The 24,078-nt window shown below is 38.8% G+C and overlaps 3 protein-coding genes and 1 long non-coding RNA gene across 9 annotated transcripts; 2 read left to right on the top strand and 2 right to left on the bottom strand.

Annotated features, from left to right (window-relative positions):
- Nucleotides 1–1,272: 1,272 nt before the first annotated feature.
- Nucleotides 1,273–3,787, bottom strand: LOC112166887. Its single transcript, XR_005799857.1, has 4 exons — nt 3,427–3,787; nt 3,199–3,343; nt 2,454–2,524; nt 1,273–1,436 (listed from the first exon to the last, which is right to left on the bottom strand). It is a non-coding gene; the product is annotated as an uncharacterized LOC112166887 (long non-coding RNA).
- A 3,942-nt stretch (nt 3,788–7,729) lies between these two features.
- On the bottom strand, nt 7,730–9,332 carry LOC112166885 (trafficking protein particle complex II-specific subunit 130 homolog). The gene is made up of 3 exons (XM_024303816.2): nt 9,207–9,332; nt 8,132–8,313; nt 7,730–7,844 (listed from the first exon to the last, which is right to left on the bottom strand). The coding sequence occupies exons 1-3, from the start codon at nt 9,297–9,299 to the stop codon at nt 7,730–7,732; spliced, it is 390 nt and encodes a 129-aa protein (XP_024159584.1). The 5' UTR covers nt 9,300–9,332.
- A 1,995-nt stretch (nt 9,333–11,327) lies between these two features.
- LOC112166882 (cytochrome P450 72A14) lies at nt 11,328–14,010 on the top strand. Of its 5 annotated transcripts, XM_040506404.1 has the most exons (6): nt 11,659–11,782; nt 12,048–12,055; nt 12,109–12,265; nt 12,519–12,766; nt 12,859–13,237; nt 13,458–14,010. In XM_040506404.1, exons 1-6 carry the CDS (start codon nt 11,780–11,782, stop codon nt 13,878–13,880), a joined length of 1,218 nt encoding a protein of 405 aa, XP_040362338.1. In that variant the 5' UTR covers nt 11,659–11,779; the 3' UTR covers nt 13,881–14,010. The 5 variants fall into 5 exon arrangements, with proteins under 5 accessions (XP_024159576.1, XP_024159575.1, XP_024159578.1 ...); XM_024303808.2 differs by lacking the exon at nt 12,048–12,055 and having other exon boundaries at nt 11,328–11,782; nt 12,186–12,265; XM_024303807.2 differs by having other exon boundaries at nt 11,331–11,782; nt 12,048–12,265.
- Nucleotides 14,011–14,588: 578 nt separating this feature from the next.
- On the top strand, nt 14,589–18,039 carry LOC112166881 (cytochrome P450 CYP72A219). Of its 2 annotated transcripts, XM_024303805.2 has the most exons (5): nt 14,589–15,079; nt 15,407–15,621; nt 16,490–16,737; nt 16,829–17,219; nt 17,445–18,039. In XM_024303805.2, the coding sequence occupies exons 1-5, from the start codon at nt 14,791–14,793 to the stop codon at nt 17,865–17,867; spliced, it is 1,566 nt and encodes a 521-aa protein (XP_024159573.1). In that variant the 5' UTR covers nt 14,589–14,790; the 3' UTR covers nt 17,868–18,039. The 2 variants fall into 2 exon arrangements, with proteins under 2 accessions (XP_024159573.1, XP_040362337.1); XM_040506403.1 differs by lacking the exon at nt 14,589–15,079 and having other exon boundaries at nt 15,502–15,621; nt 16,421–16,737.
- Nucleotides 18,040–24,078: the final 6,039 nt, after the last annotated feature.

Raw genomic sequence — 24,078 nt, forward strand, 5'->3', positions numbered from 1 at the left:
TGACTTTAGCTTGGCTGGGTTGCTAGGGCGTTACTCTTGCTTGGCTGGTTCTGTAACCGTTGTGGTCGCAGCACTACCGTCGACTCCCAAGGAGACTAGGACCGAAGTACGTTGACAGAGGGTTTGGTGGCACTAATAGTCGGCTCCTGAGGAGACTAGGACTTAGAGTGTGATCACCGATAAGAGAAAGAGAAGGAGAGGAGTTGCTCTTAGAGAGGTTTGCTCTAGAGAGAACTTAGATCATCTTAGAGATGTTGTTGTGTTATGAATGTGTGTTTTAGAATGAGAGGAGAAGGTGTTTATATAGGGAAGAAAAAGAAGAGTGAAATGATGAGTGGAAGAAAAATAATGAAAGTGGAGTATGAAAGTGATTTGTAAAATATGGAAAAGATAGAGAAATGATGAAATGAAAGCAAAGCATGAAGGTGCAGAAACATGGAAGTGATGATGATCTATTAAAGAGATTGTAGAAGAAAAATATATCCAAGGAAAAAGAGAAAAGCATCTAGCTTTCTTCATGTGGGTAGGAAACATGAACATGTGAATATTGAGCTGTTTTTAGGTCAGTTTCTGCCCCTTTATTCCTTCAATTATTTCTCCAACAAGACTTCAGTATAAGCCTTCGACTTCTTCATATGAAATTATCCACCATGAGTGTAGATTACTGTGGTAAAATTTCAGAATTTATTTCCATGTGGTTGGGCCGGAAATGCTGCTGGACCTCTTACAGGTCCAGTTTTTCAGTTTTGCTTCTGTAGAAAATTAGGCTGATTGTTTGAAGGCTTTCCACTCAAAAATATCTCTGGCACTCTTCATAATAAATTATCCTTGGGATGTCTAGTATTAATCTGGAAAGTTTTAGCTCATTTAGATTTCATTTGGTTAGTCTGCCTCCCCTCCTTCCTTGTTTAGCTCGGTTTCTCCTAGTCGAAGTAGGAAAATGTGCTAAAGTTGACTTTCCATGCTTCCATGCTTCCATGCTTCCATAGTAGGCTTTATTTAGCCTCTAAATATATATTTCGAGCTTGTCGACAATATATATCTTGAGCCACTGATATTGGCTCAATTTCTCCAAAACGTGCCTTGTCAGGCCAAAATATTCATTTTGGGTCCAAACATTGCCCCCTAGACCTCAAAGTCAAAGGTCTTCGTCTTGACTGAAGAGGTCTTGAATCAGCACTGCTCTTATAATGTCGTTGTCACGCCCCGAATTTTGAATAAACAATTCAAATCCGGAACATGAATATACAACTACAACGCAAACCACTCAAATTTCAAACCTCAAATTAAATATTACAACTCACTTATACAAAGTAAATATGTAAAGCTCAAATTGAGCATCACTCACATCACTATTACAATCGCCGTATAACTACAACAATTACTCTAACCCGCACGATCACTGCCCTGATTCTCCTAACCTGCAAGATTTCCCGCTACACAATTTGAATAGTGTACCGGGAGTTGCAACAACACAAAACCCGGTAAGCTTTTTGCAAAGCTCGTATGAGTAAACAAGAAAGGAATGTTGATTTTATAACACATTTATTTTATCTCAAGTAAAAATCAACAATTTCAACATCTACAAGGAAACATCAAAACAAAACACGGAAAATCCCCAACGAATACATTTCTGCAAATCTCTACCCACAATACTACCACTTTGGTCCATCCCAACTGTTTGGACCCAACACCAACAACACGTTAGAGTTCTAACTACCTTGTTACCTGTCATCTCGGTTATTATTTAACCGGCGGTCTTCGGACTCCCTGTCCTCAGAGCACTACATCTCGGTTATTATTTAACCGGCGTTCTTCGGACTCCCAGTCCTCAGAGCACTACATCTCGGTTATTATTTAACCGGCGTTCTTCAAACTCCCAGTCCTCAGAGCACTACATCTCGGTTATTATTTAACCGGCGTTTTTCGGACTCCCCGTCCTCAGAGCACTACATCTCGGTTATTATTTAACCGGCGTTCTTCGGAATCCCTGTCCTCAGAGCACTACATTCCAACACTCTATACATCCCCCAATGTCCATCATAAAATCCACATGACTCAGTGATCATAATCATCGCATATAAATATGGTAATTCACGTATAAATACAGTAAGTCACGTATAAAGCCACATCTCAAACCATAATAAATAAATCATCACAATTCCACACTCTTCAATGTCACACCATTCCAAATATATATCCACGTAAATATATATATACATAATCATCCGCTCAGGGATAATTACTAATACCAACTATAGTTCACGCAAGAAAAACAGGAAATTCATTTTGTATAAGTTTAAAATCATTTTACTTACCTATGGACCGTAGTTGATCAAGTCCATGTGATTAAAAACAAATATTTATTCCATAAATATTTTTCACACAATTACGACAATTAAATTAATTAAAGGTACTCGGTTCGTAATATGAACCGCGTGAGGTTTACTCACCTCTAATCCCGCTGCGTCTTCAATTTCACAAAACACGCCAAAACCGCTCACCAAGGAAGACCGTCAATCACCTAAATCCAATATGATCATAACTTAGTCAACAACTCATAAATAAAAATAAAGACGATCCAACGGTCGGATCGAAATTATATGATGATCCAACGGTCGGATCCTCACGGATCGCCCATAGGATCATCCCCCAAAATTATCACGAAGATCCAACGGTCGGATCTTCCTGAATCATACTTATCAACATCTCCACAAAATTTCATGAAAATCCGACGGTCGGATTCTCACGAATCGCCTTCCAAAACCCTAATTCACAATTATACGAAGATCCAACGGTCGGATCTTCGTCCGTGACCTCACAAAGTCACCAGGACAGTCATACGATCAACATATCAAAACTACAAGTCCATCGGACGGTCCGATCTTTGAAAAACATTAATTGAATTATCGAAATCGATCGAAACCGTAAAAATTCATAACTAAATCATACGATATCCAAAAATTATGAATTATATATGCAAACGATCGTATCGAAACGTAGAATCTAAAACTGTAAAGAAATCACATTTTTGACCCCCGGAGGTGGCCGGAAAAGGATCGCCGGAAAAAGGGCAGATCTCCCGCCGACCACCGCCAATGGTGTCGGGGCCTGGCTGTTCCTCTTCCTCTCATCAAGCCCAATAATTTTCATAACTAGCACGAAGTCTGAAAATGATCGGAAGGGGTCGAAAATTACCTTGAACAGTATGAAGGTGGCCGGAAAATTTCCAGAAACCGGCGCGAATTTGCAGAAACCGGCGAGCTCGATTTTCGACGTAAAAACTTCAATTTCAGGCCTCGATTCCTTCTAGAGAGTTTTTAAGAACATCAAGGCGAACCTACTGGATTAAGAATCAATCAAAACGATGCACTACAGCTCGAGATATTCCGATCGAAAGATTTTCGTTTCGGATCGAAAACCGACCGAGCTCCGACGAAAGTGAAACCGGTCACTCTAGGTGCAATCCTCCTAGTATGATGATCAGCAGGTTGAGGTGAGTTCATGGAGCCAAGGATCGGAAGTTTTGGTGGCCGGAGCTAGGAGAAAACCGGCGTTGACTAAAATCGAGCTTAAATCGAAACAAGCTCACCGCCGCCGCTACAGGAAGTGCCGCCGTGCAAGGCCACCACATACGGGTGTGTAAGGACGAGGCAAAGCCAATGGAAGAAGTTTGGAGTGATTTGGTAGCCTGTGGAGCAAGAACAAGGCCGGAGAAGAAAATGCAGTGTCACCGGTCGAGCTCGGGAGGAAGAGAGAGAATGGGGGGGGGGCCTTTCCAGAAATGGAAGGCCGGCCATTTTTTTTTGGAAACTTCCAAAAATGGAAGTTTTATACCAAATTGGAAATGTTTTCAAAAAATCATAACTAATTCATACGAACTCCGATTTTTGCGTTCCACATATGCACGTGATCGTATCGACGAGCTCTACAACTTTCATGAAGGAAATTTTCCCAAATTCGGTACGTATAAAAAGTCACTTTTTGAGACGCCCCTAAATGACGTACGATTTCGAAATAAAATTGTTCGAGCTAAATCCACAACTCCTCAAAACTTCGTACTTCCTTCCATGACTACGAAATCATTCTAAAATGTCCTCGGAAATTAATTTGGATTTTTCGGGGTATTATAGTCGTTGCTCCAAAGCCACTTGTATTGGCTTGACTAAAATTACTTGAATAGTGGCCTCTCTCCCTCTTTATTATATATAGTGAGCATACATATATTAATCGCCAGTCTTCCTTCGAGAACCATCCTTTGCGAGGCCATGTAATTAAAACCACTTCGCTGCCAACAATTCATAACCCAGCTTTCGCCACAATTATTGGCAAAAATATTGATTTGACCTCCTCCACTGCTAATACCATACTAGGCATATTAAATGCCTCTTGTATATGTGCCCAGACCAATACTAATGGCCTCTTAAGTATATTAGCAAGTTCTAGCCACTGTTAGGCAAGAACACAATTTTTGGCATCCTCCGCGACGCACAAATTTGAAACTCTTTTTGTATTTTTGTATTTTTTTTTTTAATAAGACATTGTGAATCAAGGTTTAGACATGCGGCCCAAGTATAGTCGTCTAGACACAAATTTTCTTTCAAATCCTTTGGGCAACCTTACTGAAATGGCCAGATGGGGGAGGGCGAACAAGAGAGGCAGAATCCATTTTGGCATGAGCTACTCCCACATAGTGGTTTAGGCCCATTTGCATGCACTTCTGGATTCAAGAACCTGTCATGAACGTTGTCCCCTTTCTAGACACCATTTCACATAGGCTATACGTACTAAGATAAGAAATGTCATAAGTGTGAAGACAGTTCAACAAGTGTTAATAAAAGCCTCCCTTAACCTTAAGGGACCTGAACTAGGCACCAATAAGGAGTTTAGGCCAATAGTAACAAAAGAGACTTCACCTATTCCGTTATGATTCACAAATGACGAAAATAAAAATGAAAACTGAAAATTGACAGGAAATTTAAAAACAAAGAAAGAAGTTAGCAGCATTATGTTTGGCTAACCTCCAGAAGGCCACGGGGGAGGCCATCTATGCTTCACTCCAAGCTCCGATGTATCAAAATTTGTAGGGTAAAAATCCCTCCTGTGAGAGCTTGTAGGAAAAGAACAAAGATACTTCTCGTTAAAGAATTTGGAGGAATTTGGCTCGTGAGAGGGGTAATCTTGCCCCCCAAGTATCTTTGTTGGTTGACGAGGCATGATCTTTAATTGTAATTTGGGAACTATTGCGAACTTCTCTTGATCAAAGGGATGATCATGGGTCATATCTTGCCCCTCATGCATTTGATCAGTAGCCACATATTTGGCTTGATCAGTGGAGAAATCAGATATTTGTTCAGAGACAATTGTATTGTCAGAAGAACAATCTTGTTGATGACCTTCTCCATAAGTAGCCTCTATGTAAGGCTGTGATTCACCAGTGAGGCCATTAGGTTGATTGCCACCTATAGGCAAGTCAGTCTTAGAAATGACCTCTTCTCGAGCGTTCTGCTCAATTTGTAGGTCCCAATCGCGAAACCTCTGCTTTGTTTTTGAGATCAAACTGGCCATGTCCCTGACTCGCTTTTCTTTATGCCTCTCGATGTTGGCCATGATGATCGCGAGCTGTTCCTCAATGCTTGCCCCCTCTGGGATGGGAATAGGCATAAACTCATCATTAATGGCAGTATCGCCAGTGGTGGCAACATTGACCATCATTCACTTTAGAAATTTTTTTTGGTAAAGATTTTCCCCTGGCATCTCAATGATGGCGAACAAATGCAAAAAGACTCTAATATAGTCCCACTGGGCGTGCCAAAATGTTTGGCTCCAGTTTTGTTTGAGCTGGTCAACAGTCTCTTTTCTGTGTGGGCATGCTAGCACCGTTCGGGTGCGGTCGTCGGGGGTGTCCCTTGACCTGACTTCTTTCAAGCGATTGTGGACAAGGAAAGCACCAACCTCGTCGTGGGATTCTTTTTTCCTCGTGGTGAGGATTTTTGCTGAGCTTCTTGAAAATCACCAAATCGATACTCGATGTTGTAGATCGAGCAGAGCGAGAACCACTGGGAAATGAGGAGAACTTGCTAAAGCGTGACTTTAGCTTGGCTGGGTTGCTAGGGCGTTACCCTTGCTTGGCTGGTTCTATAACCGTTGTGGTCGCGGCACTACGGTCGGCTCCCGAGGAGAGTAGGACCGAAGTACGTTGACAGAGGGTTTGGTGGCACTAATAGTCGGCTCCTGAGGAGACTAGGACTTAGAGTGTGATCACCGATAAGAGAAAGAGAAGGAGAGGAGTTGCTCTTAGAGAGGTTTGCTCTAGAGAGAACTTAGATCATCTTAGAGATGTTGTTGTGTTGTGAATGTGTGTTTTAGAATGAGAGGAGAAGGTGTTTATATAGGGAAGAAAAAGAAGAGTGAAATGATGAGTGGAAGAAAAATAATGAAAGTGGAGTATGAAAGTGATTTGTAAAATATGGAAAAGATAGAGAAATGATGAAATGAAAGCAAATTATGAAGGTGCAGAAAAATGGAAGTGATGATGATCTATTAAAGAGATTGTAGAAGAAAAATATATCCAAGGAAAAAGAGAAAAGCATCTAGCTTTCTTCATGTGGATAGGAAACATGAACATGTGAATATTGAGCTGTTTTTAGGTCAGTTTCTGCCCCTTTATTCCTTCAATTATTTCTCCAACAAGACTTCAGTATAAACTTTCGACTTCTTCATATGAAATTATCCACCATGAGTGTAGATTACTGTGGTAAAATTTCAGAATTTATTTTCATGTGGTTGGGCCGGAAATGCTGCTGGACCTCTTACAGGTTCAGTTTTCCAGTTTTGCTTCTGTAGAAAATTGGGCTGATTGTTTGAAGGCTTTCCACTAAAAAATATCTCTGGCACTATTCATAATAAATGATCCTTGGGATGTCTAGTATTAATCTAGAAAGTTTTAGCTCATTTAGATTTCATTTGGTTAGTCTGCCTCCCCTCCTTCCTTGTTTAGCTCGGTTTCTCCTAGTCGAAGTAGGAAAATGTGCTAAAGTTGACTTTTCATGCTTCCATGCTTCCATAGTAGGCTTTATTTAGCCTCTAAATATATATTTCGAGCTTGTCGACAATATATATCTTGAGCCACTGATATTGGCTCAATTTCTCCAAGACGTGCCTTGTCAGGTCAAAATATTCATTTTGGGTCCAAACAAGGTGTTTGGTAAGTTGCAAGACAAAAGTGTTTTGGCTGAGTATAATTACCAAAATGGTCATACATGCTAAGATATGCTACTAAAATACATAATTTTGTTTTTTTGATTATTTAATCATACCAATTAAAAAAATTTCTCATGTATTATTCTTGTAACCTTGCTTGGACCGAATAAAAGATTTACTTTAAACCCTTCAATATGCATATTATGTTTTACTATTACACAAAATAAGTCTAGAATATTTGGATTAATTTCCCAACCAAAGGTCAACGGGAACCATTACACAAAATATATTAAAGTCACTTGAAATTTGCAATTAAATGCTAAGTAGATGCATTCATTAGACTTTGTGCAATTGCATTTCTTAACACCTCCATTTCTTGTCTTCCCGGACCATCTCCATCATGTTCATTATCCTCCATTTCTTCACTAGTCTCTTCACTTGAGTAATTTCCACTTTCATCAAAATCAATATCTCGTTGAGCATATCCAGTTCTTTGGGTAGCTTTTTGGTACAATTGATTTAGATTTTAGATAGAAAACTCATGTGGTTTATCCAATGTATTTCTGATGCACTCCATTATCTTGGATTCCAAGTCTTCCCAAAAGGTTTCTTCAGCACTATATAGGTCGAATTTGCAGCACCTGAGGAAGCCACATGTTTTTTTCTTGTAAGATACTTATATATAAGGTGCAGTTAAATTTTAGCAAGCTATCATACACAGTGATCATTCAAATGTGCAAATTTCTCAATATAACTAAATTGGTGAGCACTTGAGAACAATTGCTCTTGAAAACCATCAAACTGGGGGGGGACTTAGATATGCTTCACGTGCAGAAAATTTTAGCAAGGTATCATACACAGTGATTATTAGTACGTGCAAATTTCTCAATATTACTAAATCCACTAATTATACAAACAGTTAGCTCACCTCTCTCTCTTCTTGGAGCTAAAATCAACTTCAAGTTTGGCATAAACTTTATTTGCCAATTTGGTGGCTTGATCATTGTTTGGATGTGCCTTGGATACAAAAACAATAAACCATTCCTGTTCATCATTTTGGACAATTAGTTTTAGCCGTGGTTTGAGAATGGTCTTGAACTCATCAAGATCCTACAAAATTAAAAAAGAAACAAAAGTTATTGAACTAGTAGACTAGCAACAACACATTTAAACAGAAAAAACGAAGGCAATTTCCAGCCACAAATGAAATACAAGTATATCAGATCTACAGGAGATAATAGCCATAAAACAGAGCATTAGTTCTAGCTCAAGCTGACTGCAGTACATTTTGAGCAAAAATACTCAGTTATAGATATAACAGGGATCAATTGTTTCTCATATGCACTAACTAGCAAATTCAAACATGGGACAAGTCCTTTTCCATCTGGTCCAGATAGGAACATGAACATCATCCAATCACAGACAGATAATACGCACACAAGGCAATTCCTTAGCTTCAAGGACATAAGATTAGCAAGGACATAAGATGAGCACAAACACACTTAGCTATTCGTTTCTGTTAGTTGAATTCAACACCACACTAACAGCACGGCTACAGTATTAGCAGCTATTTGTTTCATGCATATGTAACATTACAAGCATTGTTGACAATGTATGACCAGAAATAACTTGATCTAGCTTGTCACTAAACAAAGAACGATCACCGCATTTGTTCTTCAGCTAAATTAAGCATCACATGCATGATAGTACACTCTAAACATTTTTATATGTTCTGAAACTCCAAGCACAAAAATTGTGCATACTTGAAGTAGTAACTACCAATTCTTTTCGAAATACAATAAAGCAAACTTTAATCATGCTCAGAGAATCTGCAGTTTTACTTCTACAATCAAATTGCCCGAAATGAGGGCTCATAATTACTCAAATCTCAATTTCGAACCTAAAAGTGAGAGAGGTTACTAACAATCACGAAGATCAGAAGCTCCATGGTTCGCGAAAATTCAAATGAAGCTCAAATAGGAATATGAAATGGTGAGATATACCAGCAATAACGAGATGATCGAGTGAATTCTTGATGGTCTGGAACTGAGCGAGATAGTTGGCCATGTTGGAGCTCGATCTATACCAACAACCATGTGCAAATTTTCATGATCACCACACAGAGAATGAGATGGAGATCTATATCTATGTATGTATTACAGAGAGAGAGAAGCTTGAGTGTGAGAGTGGTTGGTTGCTCTCACTCTGCTTACGCGATCCAGTAATGTATTGTAAAGCTCACATACCTTACTCCTTTTTGTGCAGATATGGAGGAATAAGAGAAATTGGGTTCCGTTTGATTCTATCTGCAGAGAAGAAGTATGACCCAGAAGACTCAAAGTCTGCGCAGAGCAGAGGATGGAGGCGAGGCCGGCGAAAATCCACGAATTGAAGAAGAGGAAGGAGGAGATGTCTGCCTCGCGATGAAGAAAACGATAGGTTTTACCGGGTTCGATGTAATTTTCAGAAAAGGAGGAGGACAGAATTGGCAGTAAGAATGATTTCATTAAACTGTTTACTGTTGGAGCTCCGTGTTTTCCCAAAGCAATTCTTAAAAGCTACAAATTATGGCTTCCCAATTTCAGCTTTACAGAGAAGCCATTTCAACCAAAAGCAGCTTTCAAAGATTTTACCAAACACCATACTCTTGGCCCAAAAGCAGAAGCAGCCCCAAAAGCACCCTGGGAAGCAGTGCCAAACTAAGCCTTAGTCCTGTTTGAACCAATTTGATGATGTATGCATTACTGTAATCGAAGCAAGCCATCATATTTTGAACATGTGAGTAATTGATTGTATTTCAGTTGGTGTATTGATCAAGCCACTTTTGTTAGATGCTTGGAGTCGAACGAATTGAGAGGGTATTACCAACTGGTACTTCATTGAGTGTTTTTGGTGAGGTATGTTGTTGCTCAATTAATATTATATTATAAGTACTTAATGTGATTTTACATGCAAATTGACTAAAAGCTAATGAATGACCATTAGTGTTCAGATGATATATATCGGTTTATATTGTAGAATTCCAGCACAGACCAACATTTTAAATTTAATATGTTACCAATTGTTATGGTGTACACTCCTATAAACGGATTTTTGTTTTAGTTTCATAATCTCAGTGTGTTTAAAGGACATTCTTTGATTGAAATTTTGTTTGTTGAAATGTTATGATGTAAAGCAGTAATACATCCTATATATCCCTTAATTTTGTTTGTCATTACAAAACGTTTTATTATCTCAGGGTGTTTCAAATCTATATTCAGGCAAGGGGTACCATCTTCATTGCAGATATACGTGTTTTCAGCACCCAAACTATTATCTCTGGGTATCTGAGAGCAGTTGCTTGACCTAGAAAGGATTTGGAAGCTTAAATTGCCTTGGGCCATATGCTGGACTAGTTGGCCAAATCGTAAGAAAATGATATAGCAATTTATTGCCAATGTCTACTAATTTTTTTCCTTGCTTTGTGTTATTTATATATTGCAAATTACTCTTTTCAATGCTATTGGTGATAAATAATGTTACCTCTGATTATTTTTGTGTCCTATGTATGATTATATAGACGGATACCCATCTGAATTGTGGGAAGGCACTGCTGGAAATGCTATTACGTATTTATGTCCCCCTGCCGTCACATATTCCAAAAGATTGGGACTATGTTCAAAAGCCGTGATTGGTCCAGCTGCAATCTGTTTGCTGTGTTTTTGAACATTTGGTAAAAACTGTTGAATCAGAATAGAAATGTAATACATTTTTGTTCAGACATTGGTTACAGTAGCAATTTTTTGAAAAATATAAATAGACAGCATGGTTATAGTACACTGGGGGAGATTCTAACTGAAAAATTGAGAACTCTGTCCCAGATATTCAGTGCTTATTTTGGATGTTTATGTAACAGCGTCATCCCATATGTCATTAGTTTCAATTGTTTGTGGATCACACTTTTACGCTGGGGCAGTACAGAATTTTAATTTTAATTTAATTTAATTTTTTTATTTTGGGGATAATGGCTAGTGCAGAATTAACGCCTATGAAGAGAAAGGACATGACAACATTAGACATTAGATATTTTGTGGATACATATGGCCTCGGAGATAAGACTTGAGACATGAAGTCTATCATCGAAGAAAAAAACCTAGCCATATATTCATGTAAGTGTCGATGGAGACGGGGTGAGGAGCAAGACATTTTCCTCCCTTCCAAGCAACTCACTCTCTCTCTCTCTCTCTCTCTCGCGCGCTCTCACAGCCTTGTTTCATAGCTTAGCTAACTTAGAGATATACGAGCGTCAATATGGAAGTAACACTGGCTAGTTGGGTATCGCTGAGCCTTGTTTTGGTTAGCATAATACTGAGATGGGCATGGAGTGTGCTGGATTGGGTTTGGCTGAAGCCGAAGAAACTAGAAAGATGTTTGAGGGAGCAAGGCCTTCAAGGCAATTCCTACAAGTTCTTGTATGGGGATGTGGAGGAGAACTCTATCCTGCTAAAACATGCAAAATCCAAACCCATGAACCTCTCCACCTGCCATGACATAGCACCACGACTCATCCCTCTTCTCGATCAAACCGTAAAAACTTATGGTATGCCACATTACCTTTTATATATGAATATATGCATGGTGATATATGTGTGTAATACAGTTAACGATATTCAGTACCATATGCATGCTTGCCATAAAGATGACGAGCGATTTGTAAACTTAGCCCTGAGCTCAAATGTTTTCAGTCACAGGCAGAAGTACATGAGTAGTACTACGTACTTGTAATTTGTGCATATTTGAAGATGTTTTACAAGGTTTTGTTTATCTAGGTGTATATTGATCCATTTAAATTCTATCTTGGACAGGTAAGAACTCTTTTGTTTGGAGTGGCCCCGTACCAACCGTGACCATTATGAATCCTGAAGATGTGAAAGATGTCTTCACAAAACTTGATGATTTTCTTAAGCCAGTATCAAACCCATTTCTTAATTTCCTAATAACGGGTCTTATAAGCTATGAAGGTGAGAAATGGGCAAAGCGTAGGAGGATTATCAACCCAACATTCCATGTAGAGAAACTAAAGGTAGTACAGATAATTATACTTCAACCGTCGTAGTTTTCATTTTTTCGGTGGAAATAATCATATCAACCTCATTAAGAGCTACATCTAGAGAAAACAAAGGAAGGAAAAATAAGACATGAATTTCATATGCATAAGGTACATGTTGCTCCTATCTAAGCCGGTTGGTAGTGCAGAATCATTTTCTGGGAATGTAACAACTTCTTTATGCCTTTCCAAGTTAATATTAATTAGTACGTTGTGGTGTTTGCAACAGCAAATGTTACCCGCCTTTCACAAAAGTTGTGATGAGATGATTAAGGAATGGGAGAGCTTGGCTTCCAAAGATGGCTCATCATGTCTGTTGGATGTTTGGCCATCTCTACAACAGTTGACGGCTGACGTAATTTCTCGAACAGCATTTGGAAGTAGCTATCAGGAAGGAAGGAAAATGTTTGAACTCCTCAAAGAGCAATTAATGCTTGTAGCAAATGCCATACAAAGTGTGTACATACCAGGATGGAGGTAAAAGTCAAGATTTCCCTTAGAAGTTACTTGAAAATTTATTCATCTTCTTCATGCCTTAACTTTCTCATCATAACTGTTTTTATTTCTAGGTTTCTACCAACGAAGATGAACAAGAGGATGAAGAAAATTGACAGAGAGGTAAAAGGTTTACTTAAGGGTATAATAAATAAAAGAGAGAGGGCCACTGGGGCAGGTGAAGCCTCTAAACATGACTTATTAGGTACACTTATAGAGTCAAAATTCAAGGACATCCAGGGAGATGGGAAGGTTCGGATGAGTATTGAAGATGTAATTGAGGAATGTAAGCTGTTTTACCTTGCTGGGCAAGAGACCACTTCAGTGTTGCTGGTTTGGACAATGATATTACTTGGTCAAAATCAGAATTGGCAAGATCGAGCAAGACAAGAGGTTTTTCATGTCTTTGGAAGCAACAAGCCAGACTTTGATGGACTATCTCACCTAAAAGTAGTAAGTACACAATACATATATACTTATACTTCAAGTATCTTTAAATTATAATTACATGAAATACCCACTACAAGAAATTAGGAAATTTTTCCGGAAGAAAAGGGAATGATGATCTTACATTTTTGTTGGTTATAATAGTTGATGTATGCTCTTTATGAATTACTTGGGCTGGGGAATGAATTTGTGTGATTAACTTAACCTTGATTGTATGATCCTCCAGGTAACCATGATTTTATATGAAGTTCTTCGATTGTACCCACCTGTGCATATTATCTCTCGAACCACTCACAAGAAAACACAACTCGGGAAATTCTCACTACCAGCTGGAGTCCAAGTCGACTTACCAACAGTGCTCATTCACCGTGACAAAGAACTGTGGGGTGATGATGCAAACGAGTTCAATCCTGAGAGGTTTTCGGAAGGAGTTTCTAAGGCAACAAAGAGCCAACTCTCATTTATCCCTTTCGGAGGTGGTCCCCGGATTTGCATTGGACAAAACTTTGCTATGATAGAAGCGAAGTTGGCCTTGTCATTGATCTTGCTACACTTTGACTTCGAGCTTTCTCCATCTTATGCTCATGCTCCTTCTGCACCTATGATTAGACCACAGTATGGAGCTCCTATCATTTTACAGAAGCGCTAACGAGATATGTTACGAAAATGGCACCTATGTATGTGCTTGTATGCTGTAAGCAAGCTGCATGAAGTTTTCTCCGAAATATGTTGCTTCAGTCATCTCGCTTTTATATATTTATCTTTTGTGGATGACGTTTACCACATAAAAACCAAGTCGAATAGGCACAATCATACTCATGGTGGATCTCTTCTATTTACTATTGATCCCAATCTCCGATCTCCTCATCACAAATGCCGCACTTCACGATAGCATCCGCGAGTCACAGCAGTAATTTCATAGTTGCGGATCATTGGGCGAATAGTGGTCCGATGCTGTTTGGGCTTGTGCTGCGTTTCAATTTATATTCTTCAACGGCATAGCCATTAGCCAACTCAATCCCAGCAAAAACCAATTATAAAATATGAAAATAGACAAGGTCTATTTAAGTCATTTCGATTGTGTACTTGTAATCGTTAAAAAAGTAGACAAGTGTGATAAGTTTGAACTTTGAAAGGGGGACCTCATCTTTGATGTTCCTGTGATTCTTTATATTAAACAGACTAAATTTGAAACAATCAATTTTATAATTGAATATTTAAGTAATTTCGAACTTTTTTAAACTTATCTATTTATTTGATCAGACAAAACGAAAAAGGATCAATTGTCTATTATCTATTAACACACGTGCATAATTCTATGCTGGTTGCGTTAATTAGAGATGGAGATAGAGGAAGGAGCAAGGTACACGTGCATAATTCTATGCTGGTTGCGTTAATTAGAGATGGAGATAGAGGAAGGAGCAAGATATTTTCCTCCTTTGGAAAAGGTCAATTAACTGTTCGATTTCGGTACTCTACTACCATACAATCCAGAACCTCTGTATCTCTCTCTCTCTCTCTGTTTTTCTCACATAGCTTTGCGAGCTAGACAGTCAAATATGGAAGTAGCAGTGAGCAGTTGGGTAGCACTGAGCCTTGTTTTTGTTAGCATACTAATAAGATGGGCATGGGGTGTGCTCAATTGGTTATGGCTGAAGCCGAAGAAGCTGGAAAGATGTTTGAGGGGGCAAGGCCTTAAAGGCAATTCCTACAGGCTCTTTTATGGAGACATGAAGGAAAACTCCGTCATGCTCACACAAGCAAAATCCAAACCCATGAACCTCTCAAGCTCCCATGACATAGCATCAAGATTCATCCCTTTTCTCGATCGAACCGTGAAAACTTACGGTATGCCAGATATTGTTTATGATAAAGTTTGTAGCATTTTTTTGTATGTATATGTGTTTTGATCTATAATCTGATTGAAAGTAACTTTTGCATTTCTAAAGATATTTTATGAGGGTTCTGTTTATCTTTATGTAATCGATCGAGAACTAAAGATGAATGTCAATCCGGCCACGATCAAATTCCCGTGACTTGTATAACTTATTATGAGGGTGGTTAAAAATTCAAGTTTTGAACTTGATTTGTTGGATCTTTCTGAATGAAAAAGAAAAATGATACAATTTTATTTACAGTAATTTGAGTTACATAAGTTATATTTTTTTTTTATAGGTAAGAACTCTTTTGTTTGGATTGGCCCCATACCAAGGGTGAACATTATGGATCCTGAAGATGTGAAAGATGTCTTGACAAAGCTAGATGATTTCCGGAAGCCATTAAACCCACTTATGAAGATGCTAATAACAGGTGTTGCAAGCTATGAAGATGAGAAATGGGCTAAACACAGAAGAATTATCAACCCAACATTCCATGTAGAGAAGCTAAAGGTACTGACTACATGCGCCCCCCCCCCCCCCCCCCCCCCCCCCGGGGAATTATGGTGTTTCAATTCCATACCCAAGTATCAGAGAAGCATTAGCATATCTCAACTTATTTATATTGAATGATTTGAGGTCCTTTGAAAAATTTCAGTAAAAAAATATATTAACTGTTGACGTGGACAATTTATTTCTTTTGTTCGATGACATGGACAATTAATCACTAACATGTCCCTTATTTGCTCATGTGACATTACTTTATCCAATTTAATGGAAATGCCACTAGGAGAAAAGAAAAAAAGGAGAAACCTAAGAGCATCTCCAACCATTTAGCTATAAGTCATTTTGACTTTGGCTTTTTTATAGAGGGATCTCCAACTATGCTCTTGCTTTAGCTATTTTGACTCTTGAGCCATAACTGGAGTCATTTTGACTCAAGTTTGTAGAACGAAAGCCAAATTTCTTTGGCTGAAAAAATGGTGGGCCCCGCTGCATGTGATGCAATTGTAGTTAATTAATTCTCGAAAATGATTAATTTATTAAATGACTTTGGCTTTTGACTAAAGATGGTTGGAGATGCAAAAATTGAATGAATAGTGATGACATTAGAGGGGGTCATATTTTGCATATGGCTTTGGCTTTTGACTAAGTGGTTGGAGATGCTCTAAAGAGTGAAAAAAAACAACCCAGATCTCCCAACCCACCTCATCGCCCCTACTCGTCCTTCCTCGCATACCCAAATCATTAACCAAGCCATAAGTGTCAATTGTAACATTTATGTTTATATCTTCGAATAACTTTCTAATAGTGACAGGAATGTGCAGCTATCTCTCATTCATCTAATTAGTATTAATCTCTGTTGTGGTGTTCGCAATAGCGTATGTTACCGGCATTTCACCAAAGTTGTGATCAGATGATTAAGGAGTGGGAGAGCTGGGTCTCAAAACAGGGTTCATCATGTGAGTTGGATGTCTGGCCTTCTTTTCAAAATTTAACGGCTGATGCGATTTCTCGAACAGCGTTTGGAAGTAGCTATGAAGAAGGTAGAAAAATATTTAAACTCCTAAAAGAACAGATATCATATGTAGTAAAAAGCATGCAAAGTGTCTACATTCCAGGATGGAGGTAAAAGTTCCAAATTCTTTAGAAGTTGCACAAAAATTTACTCGTCTCCTTCATGCTTTCACTTTCTCATTACAATTGTTTTTGTTTATAGGTTTCTACCAACTAAGATGAACAACAGGATGAAGCAAGTTGACAAAGAAATAACAGGTTTACTCAAGGGTATTATAAATAAAAGAGAGCAGGCCATTAAGGCAGGTGAAGCAACCAAAGATGACTTATTAGGTGCACTTATGGAATCAAACTTGAACGACATTCAGGAACATGGGAAGAACAACAAAGATGTTGGGATGAGTATTGAAGACGTGATTGGGGAGTGTAAGCTCTTTTACTTTGCTGGGCAAGAGTCCACTTCAGTATTGCTGGTTTGGACAGTCGTTTTACTTGGTCAAAATCAGATTTGGCAAGATCAAGCAAGACAAGAGGTTCTGCAAGTCTTTGGAAGCAACAAGCCAGACTTTGATGGCCTAAGTCACCTTAAAGTTGTAAGTACACGTATACTAGCTTCTATAATTCAATTCAATTTTTCCTCTAAATGACATCAAATACATATCCGCTACAAGGGAGGACATTTTTCTGAACTAAAAAGGGTTGATAATCTTGCATTTTTGTTGATTATAATGGTTGCTTGATGTATGTTACATGAAATTTACTTGAGGAATGAATTTGTACATATGATATAGTTTAACCTTGACTTCATAATCCCCTAGGTAACCATGATTTTACTTGAAGTTCTTCGATTGTACCCAGCACTGGTTGTGCTTTTTCGAACCACTAACAAGACCATACAACTCGGGAAATTCTCACTACCAGCTGGAGTCGAAGTGGGCTTATCAACACTGCTCATTCACCGTGACAAGGAACTGTGGGGTGATGATGCAAACGAGTTCAAGCCTGAGAGGTTTTTAAAAGGAGTTTCTAAGGCAACAAAGAGCCCATACTCATTCATCCCTTTCGGAGGCGGTCCTCGAATTTGCATTGGGCAAAACTTTGCTCTGACAGAGGCAAAATTGGCCATAGCATTGATCTTGCAACACTTTACCTTTGTGCTTTCTCCATCTTATGCTCATGCTCCTTCTGCACCTATGATTAAACCACAGTATGGTGTTCCTATCATTCTACAGAAGCGTTAATGAGTTGCTTATAAGAAAAATGATATTAAACAACATATTTATCCCTACTATAAGTTTTTACCTGTAAGCATATTAATTATCCACACCTATAAGTTTGTACTTGTAAGCGTACTAATTTATCCATAAGTGTGTAATTGAAAGCATATTTATCCATAATACTTCTAAGTCTGCACGAAATCTTGTCAAAAGTTTCTTAATTCTGTCGATTTTATACAGGGTTAAAATTTGTTTAGTCCTTATATTTTGCCTCTTTTATCGTTTCAGTCACTAACATTTCAATGTAAAAATTGTTTGCATTATATTTTGCAGATGCAATTCCGATATCCTCATATTTTTTAGAAAATAATCAAGTTGCCAGTGCTTTAGCGAGTTGTTGAGTTCTTCTTTTGTTGGTTTCATTTGGTGGGACTTGACTCCCTCTTTTATTCATTTGTGATAGCGATCGATTAGGACTACCAAATTTTCGTTTTCGATAGATGGTGTTAATTGGTTTAGTTTTTGGCCTTTTGCTTGGGAGATTTGGTTTGGAACCTTCTTTTATTTTGTATTTTTTTTTTTTTTTAATTTTGAATTAAGGAGCTTTTGGCCACACTCAATCTCCAGCCAAAAAGAAAAGGAGTTGAATGGCACAATCCTACTTGTAGCTTATGTTAAATGAAATGATGGTTCTAGCTGGATATCTAATCTTTTTCAATTATTAATAGATTTTGTCAAGCCATATAAAAAGACAAATAAGGACAAAGAGATAAAAATGAAAAAAAAAAACACTCTTCTTACCTCCCAGAATATAACATTCAATTAAATTTTTTTTTTCCAAAATTTCCTTATATTGCCTATATAATTCCTTTTATAATTTACCTAAAACAATTAACTAAAAAATGATAATTATTGAATACATAATCAAATTCAAAATAATATGATTTGAAAATTTCCTTAAACTAAATTCATTGAATATTATGACATAGTTATTACTCGATCATCCAACCAAAAACCCTTGGAATCCTTCTTTTAGCTAGCAAATTCAAAGGGATTCTAGCAACATCAAGACTAAGAACCTACCCTCTAATTAATTTTGGTGGAAGAGAGACCTACTCATAAGAGTACAATATCATGTGATTTTGATTCATTCTTCTTCTGAAGATTGAGTATCCAACAACTTCACATGCTTTGTTGTTTCTATATCTCTGTTGCATTTTCTTGCTTGTAGGAAGAAAAAAATATCGACCCCTATAATGATAGTTATATGCTTTGTATGCGTTTCAATTTCTCTGCAAGCTAGAGATAATTTCTTCCCTCACACACAAATGTCAAAGAGTCCCTACAATCTAAGCCTAAGCACTTAGCCAAAGTGTAGATACCTATGTAATTAGACCAAATGAGATTAAAGTTTCTCTGTAACTTCAACACTCTGTGCCTCTATGCTACTCCACCCTCCAACAAATCACAACTCTAAATTATAGATTTGCTGCTAACTAAACTATTAAAATAGTAACTAGCCTTCAACCCCATGTTCTGTTTTTGGAAGGAGCAATGAGCACTGACCTTAAAAAGAGAAATTTATAAAAATAACCTTTTTTGAGACATGAAATTGACTTTTTGTTGTAGGGAATTAGAAATTGAGAGGAAATTGCTGTGTATTCTCATTGATAATAGGGGCCTCTTTATATAGAGGATTACAATGCATAGAATCTCAATCATACAAGGAAAGTAATCGTACATTGAATAGGAATCTAAATCCTTCTAATTTAACCCTATTACCACTAGAGCAAGTAACCTAGAGTTTGGGCCAAACACAAACTAGGGTTTTACTTGAACACTCCCCCTTGTATTGCCCAAACGCAGTGCTTCTCTCGTTGCCTTGTTAAAAACCTTGCCGAGTAACAAAAACCCAGTGGGACAAAAAAAACCTCGGTCGAAGGGGAAAAAGAGCACAACACACCCTTCACGTTTCGAGGTGAACATGTAGACATCTCCCCCTGATGTCGGCGTTTCCCCCTGATGATTACCATCATGGGAGTTCAGATAATTTCTGCAAGCCAATTTTTGCCACATGTTTCTCGAGCGTGGATTTGGGCAATGACTTAGTAAACAAGTCTGCCATATTTTCGTCAGATTGAACCTAATTCACTTTGATCTTGAGGAGAGTCTGCTGTTGCTAATTATGCTTGGTGTTGTCGCTTTTGATGTAGCCTAGCTTCATTTGTTCAAAACGAATAGAATTATCCTAAATGCTCGTAGGCTCATCTTGTGGTAGACTTCAAACCACAATTGTTCGAACATGCTTGATTATGGATCCAATCCATAAACATTCACGAACCACTTCGTGAAGAGCAATAATCTCTGCATGGTTTGAAGATATAGTGACAGTCTGTTCTGTAGACCTCCAAGATATCATGGTTTTTTCCCATGGTGAACACTTGACCAGTTTGGGAGCGACCATTGACTGGGTCAGAAAGGTACCCAGCATCAGCAAAACCTTCCAAAACACTTATATCGTTTTAGGATGGAGAGAGAGAACGCAGGCCAGCGTTGGCGGCATTTTTGGTGTGTGATGGATCCGAATCCATCATCTCTCTGTAGGGATAGAACAAACCCATATCAATCGTACATCTCAAGTACTGAAAGATATCTTTTACACCAATCAAAATGGCGTCGCGTTGGTGCAAAGCTATACCTTAGCTAACAAGTTCACTGCAAATGAGATGTCCGGTCTTGTGCATTGAGCTAAGTACAATAATGCGCCTATTGTACTCAAGTAAGACACTTTTGCCTCTAGCACATCTTCGTCATCATCCTTTAGATGAAGAGGATCATTTTCAGGATCAAGACTACGGATGATCATGGGGGTGCTTGAAGGTTTGACTTTGTCAAAATGTCTAAGCATCTATCGACACTATGCTCAAGTTCCAAACTGAGACATAATTGTGTTCTCCCATAATCCTTAATCTCAAAATCGGATTTCAAGTGTTCAGCGGTTTCCCTTAACTCTTTAAGGGCTTCTAATGAAGATCATGTCCAACATAAACCGCGATGGAATCCGAAACTTGTTATAGAAACGTGTGGGCATATCCCCTCCCAATCAAGTAGTCATTTTAGTGAGCGTTTCAACCTCTTTATAAATGCACTTCATGGTCTAGAGCCACTTGACTTGGGTAAATGAAGTTCACTATGAACCTTCATGTATATTCCGTATCTAGATCCCTATCGAGATACGTAATGACCACATTTGTAAGCTGCATCATCAGTTATTCGGAAACTACTAAACTGATAGGGTAGTGAAGTGCAATGACATCCAATACGAGAGAATCTGTCTCATCGTAGTCGATTTCAGAGCGTTTTATGAGAAGCCTTGAGCCATAAGGCGAGATTACCATCTCTTTTTCTCACTACGCTTTCTAACGAAGACCCCTTAGTCAACAGGTTTTATGTTAGGAGGTGTTAGCATCACTAGCTCGAAAACGTTCCTCTTCATTAGAGAATCCATCTTAACTGGATCACATCTTTCCCTTTAGGCCAAATCTCTTTACGTTGGCATTCATTCATCAACGGAGCGTGGTTTGATATCATCTGACTCAACAAACTCATGCGCAATGAAATGAGCAACTACATCATCAATTATGATGGAGTTTCTATCCCACGTCTCATGTACACTAGTGTAAGTTTCATAGAGCTCTATATTCTCAGGAATAGGTTCTGACGTTGAGGCGTCCCCCAACGATAACCATAACCTGGAAGATACTCATGAGACGGATTTTTTTGAGTGCTGATGATCCAAGGATTAGTTTGTGCCAAGGTATCCTTCGAACCCACGGGCTTCCCACACATCCTAGCTGGCGCCATGACCTGTAACGCCAGAGTGCCACTCTCTTTGGTGTTGGCGCCATGCCTACCTCCATGTAGGGTGGCGCTATGTCCTCTCTTAGGGACGTCCTTCCTGGCAGGCATGTTTGTAGCATATTTGTGTGATCTCGTCACTTTAATAGGGATCGAGATGAGACATAGTGGGGACAGGCCACGACAATTCCTGTCGTTCCTGCTAAACATCCGTGTTCTTATCTCCCCCTAACGACAGGAAGACTGTCTCATCAAAGTGAGAACCCGCAAATCTAGCGGTAATGAGATCGCCATGCAAGGGCATTAAATAGCGGACGATTGTTGGAGCCTTAAATCCAACTGAGTGGCCCATTCGTCTGTAAGGACCTATCATAAGGCACTGTGGCTGCGCAATGGGCACATAAACTGCTCACTCAAATGTGCGTAAGTACAAAATACGTGTACCCAGTCACTAGCTGTAACGCAAAGGTATATTCAGTGGTGGTAGGTCGTAGACGAATTAACATAGCTACATGTGATATTGCATCTCCCCAAGCGGATGTAAGAAGATTGGTGCGCATGGCCAATGTTCAGACTACCATCGTAGTCGTTTCTGCGAGACCAAGTGGGTGTGTTCATGGGAATATAATGTCCAACATTAGTCCTAATGCAATAACCATCGAAAGTTTTCGATGTAAACGCTCTAGCATAGTCAAATCCAATTGACTGAATAGGATAATCTGGGGAGTGAGCTCATTGTCATATGATATGTGCTAGGAGTGTAGCATAAGCAGCATTTCAAGTGGACAATGGCACAACACGTGACCAGCGTGTTTGCGTGTCAACCAACATCATGAGATATTTAAACGTCCACAAGCTGGTTGAATTAGTCCACAGAATCTCTAAGGATTCTATGTAAGAACATAATGAGTATTTTCATATCCTTTGCATAGGACGATCTCAGTCCTAATTTCCCTAAGAAACGGGCTTTATAAAAACGAGCGAGAGGCTTTAGAAGCAACCAATGAGGATTTTGGTTGGGCCTGAACGTCTAAAACGCTATTTGAAGCAAGTTGGAGATTGCAGCATCACCTGGGGCGCCATCACCATGATGGACGCCATCCATGGTGTCATGGATAGGGACTACGCCAGCCCTAAGCTGATGGTGGACGAAGGCGGTGCCCTAGGCAGCAGCGTCAGTCACACTTAGTCTAGGAATCAACTTTTGATTCATGCTTCATTTCGCTCAAGAGAAAAGATGTCCGTGTGAAGTCTTTTGTAGACGGATCATCATATCATGACTAGGATGATCTATCATGTTGTGACAAAGCCAATATGTGTCTAAATCCAAGAGATCTTCTAAATCCAAGAGATATTCTCTCATAATTTTTATTGGATTAATAGCTCGAATAGTGACATAGAGTCCACTAGAGAGATATATAAACTTCTCTAAGAAACGTCTTTGTTCGTAATCATTAAAGGTATTTGCAAAGGAACTCATTTCCGTTCTCGACATGCATTTTCGCATGGAATTCATTGGCTATTCATAGGGTACGATTTGCCCTAAGAGTGTAGAGAGTTTCTGTGACAGCTGTAATCAAGGTGCCATTTGGCAAGTGGAACTTGGGCTATTCCATGTCCTTGAATTAATACTGATGGCTCAACCATCGTAGTCACAAAGTCATATGCTCAGGATCAAAATGGAGTCATAATGAAAAGAACTCGAAATTTTATTCATAAGCCAACAAAGTACATCATTGTCTCTTAACCATTAGGAGAATCTAATCCAAATGCTAGCTAATGCAAAACAATGGTAGTCGTCTAACTTCTTTCGGTAATTCCAAAATAAATGTGACCAGGTGAGTAGAGAGATGTCGGTGGAGCAAGGCTCGCTTAAGTACCACTAATCTCATAACCTTCCTAGACGTCACACTTACTTTGGGTGAGCCTACTTTGAAGAAAGACAAAACCATTGGCATTTGCTACAAAGTATATGGCAATTGCCTATTACATCTCTTGGAAAAATAAAGACTTAAACAGAATTGGCAATCTATTGATCCCAGCCAGATTTGTAGTCTTTAACCCTTCACTCTAGATTATCTTGTTGATCTTCTTGTTCTACATAGTGAGCTTCTCTTACTTCACAATATGCTTTGTAAGCGGTGACAAGTTCTTCACGAGCTCTACAAATGTGTGCCCAATGATCAGACACTCCACATCGAGAACATACATCTCTTTGCTCGAACTCCATTGATTGAGGCGCTTTGAAAGCTTCATGTAGATGGCTCTTAGTGTTGGTGGCGCCACCAACATGGCCAGAGGCATTGCCTCCCTCTCTCATTCCACGTTTACCTCTTCGGTTCCGTGTTCGCCTATTTTGGCGATTACCTTCCCAAGT

This window comes from Rosa chinensis, chromosome 5, assembly GCF_002994745.2.
Source record: "Rosa chinensis cultivar Old Blush chromosome 5, RchiOBHm-V2, whole genome shotgun sequence".
Lineage (NCBI taxonomy): Eukaryota > Viridiplantae > Streptophyta > Magnoliopsida > Rosales > Rosaceae > Rosa > Rosa chinensis.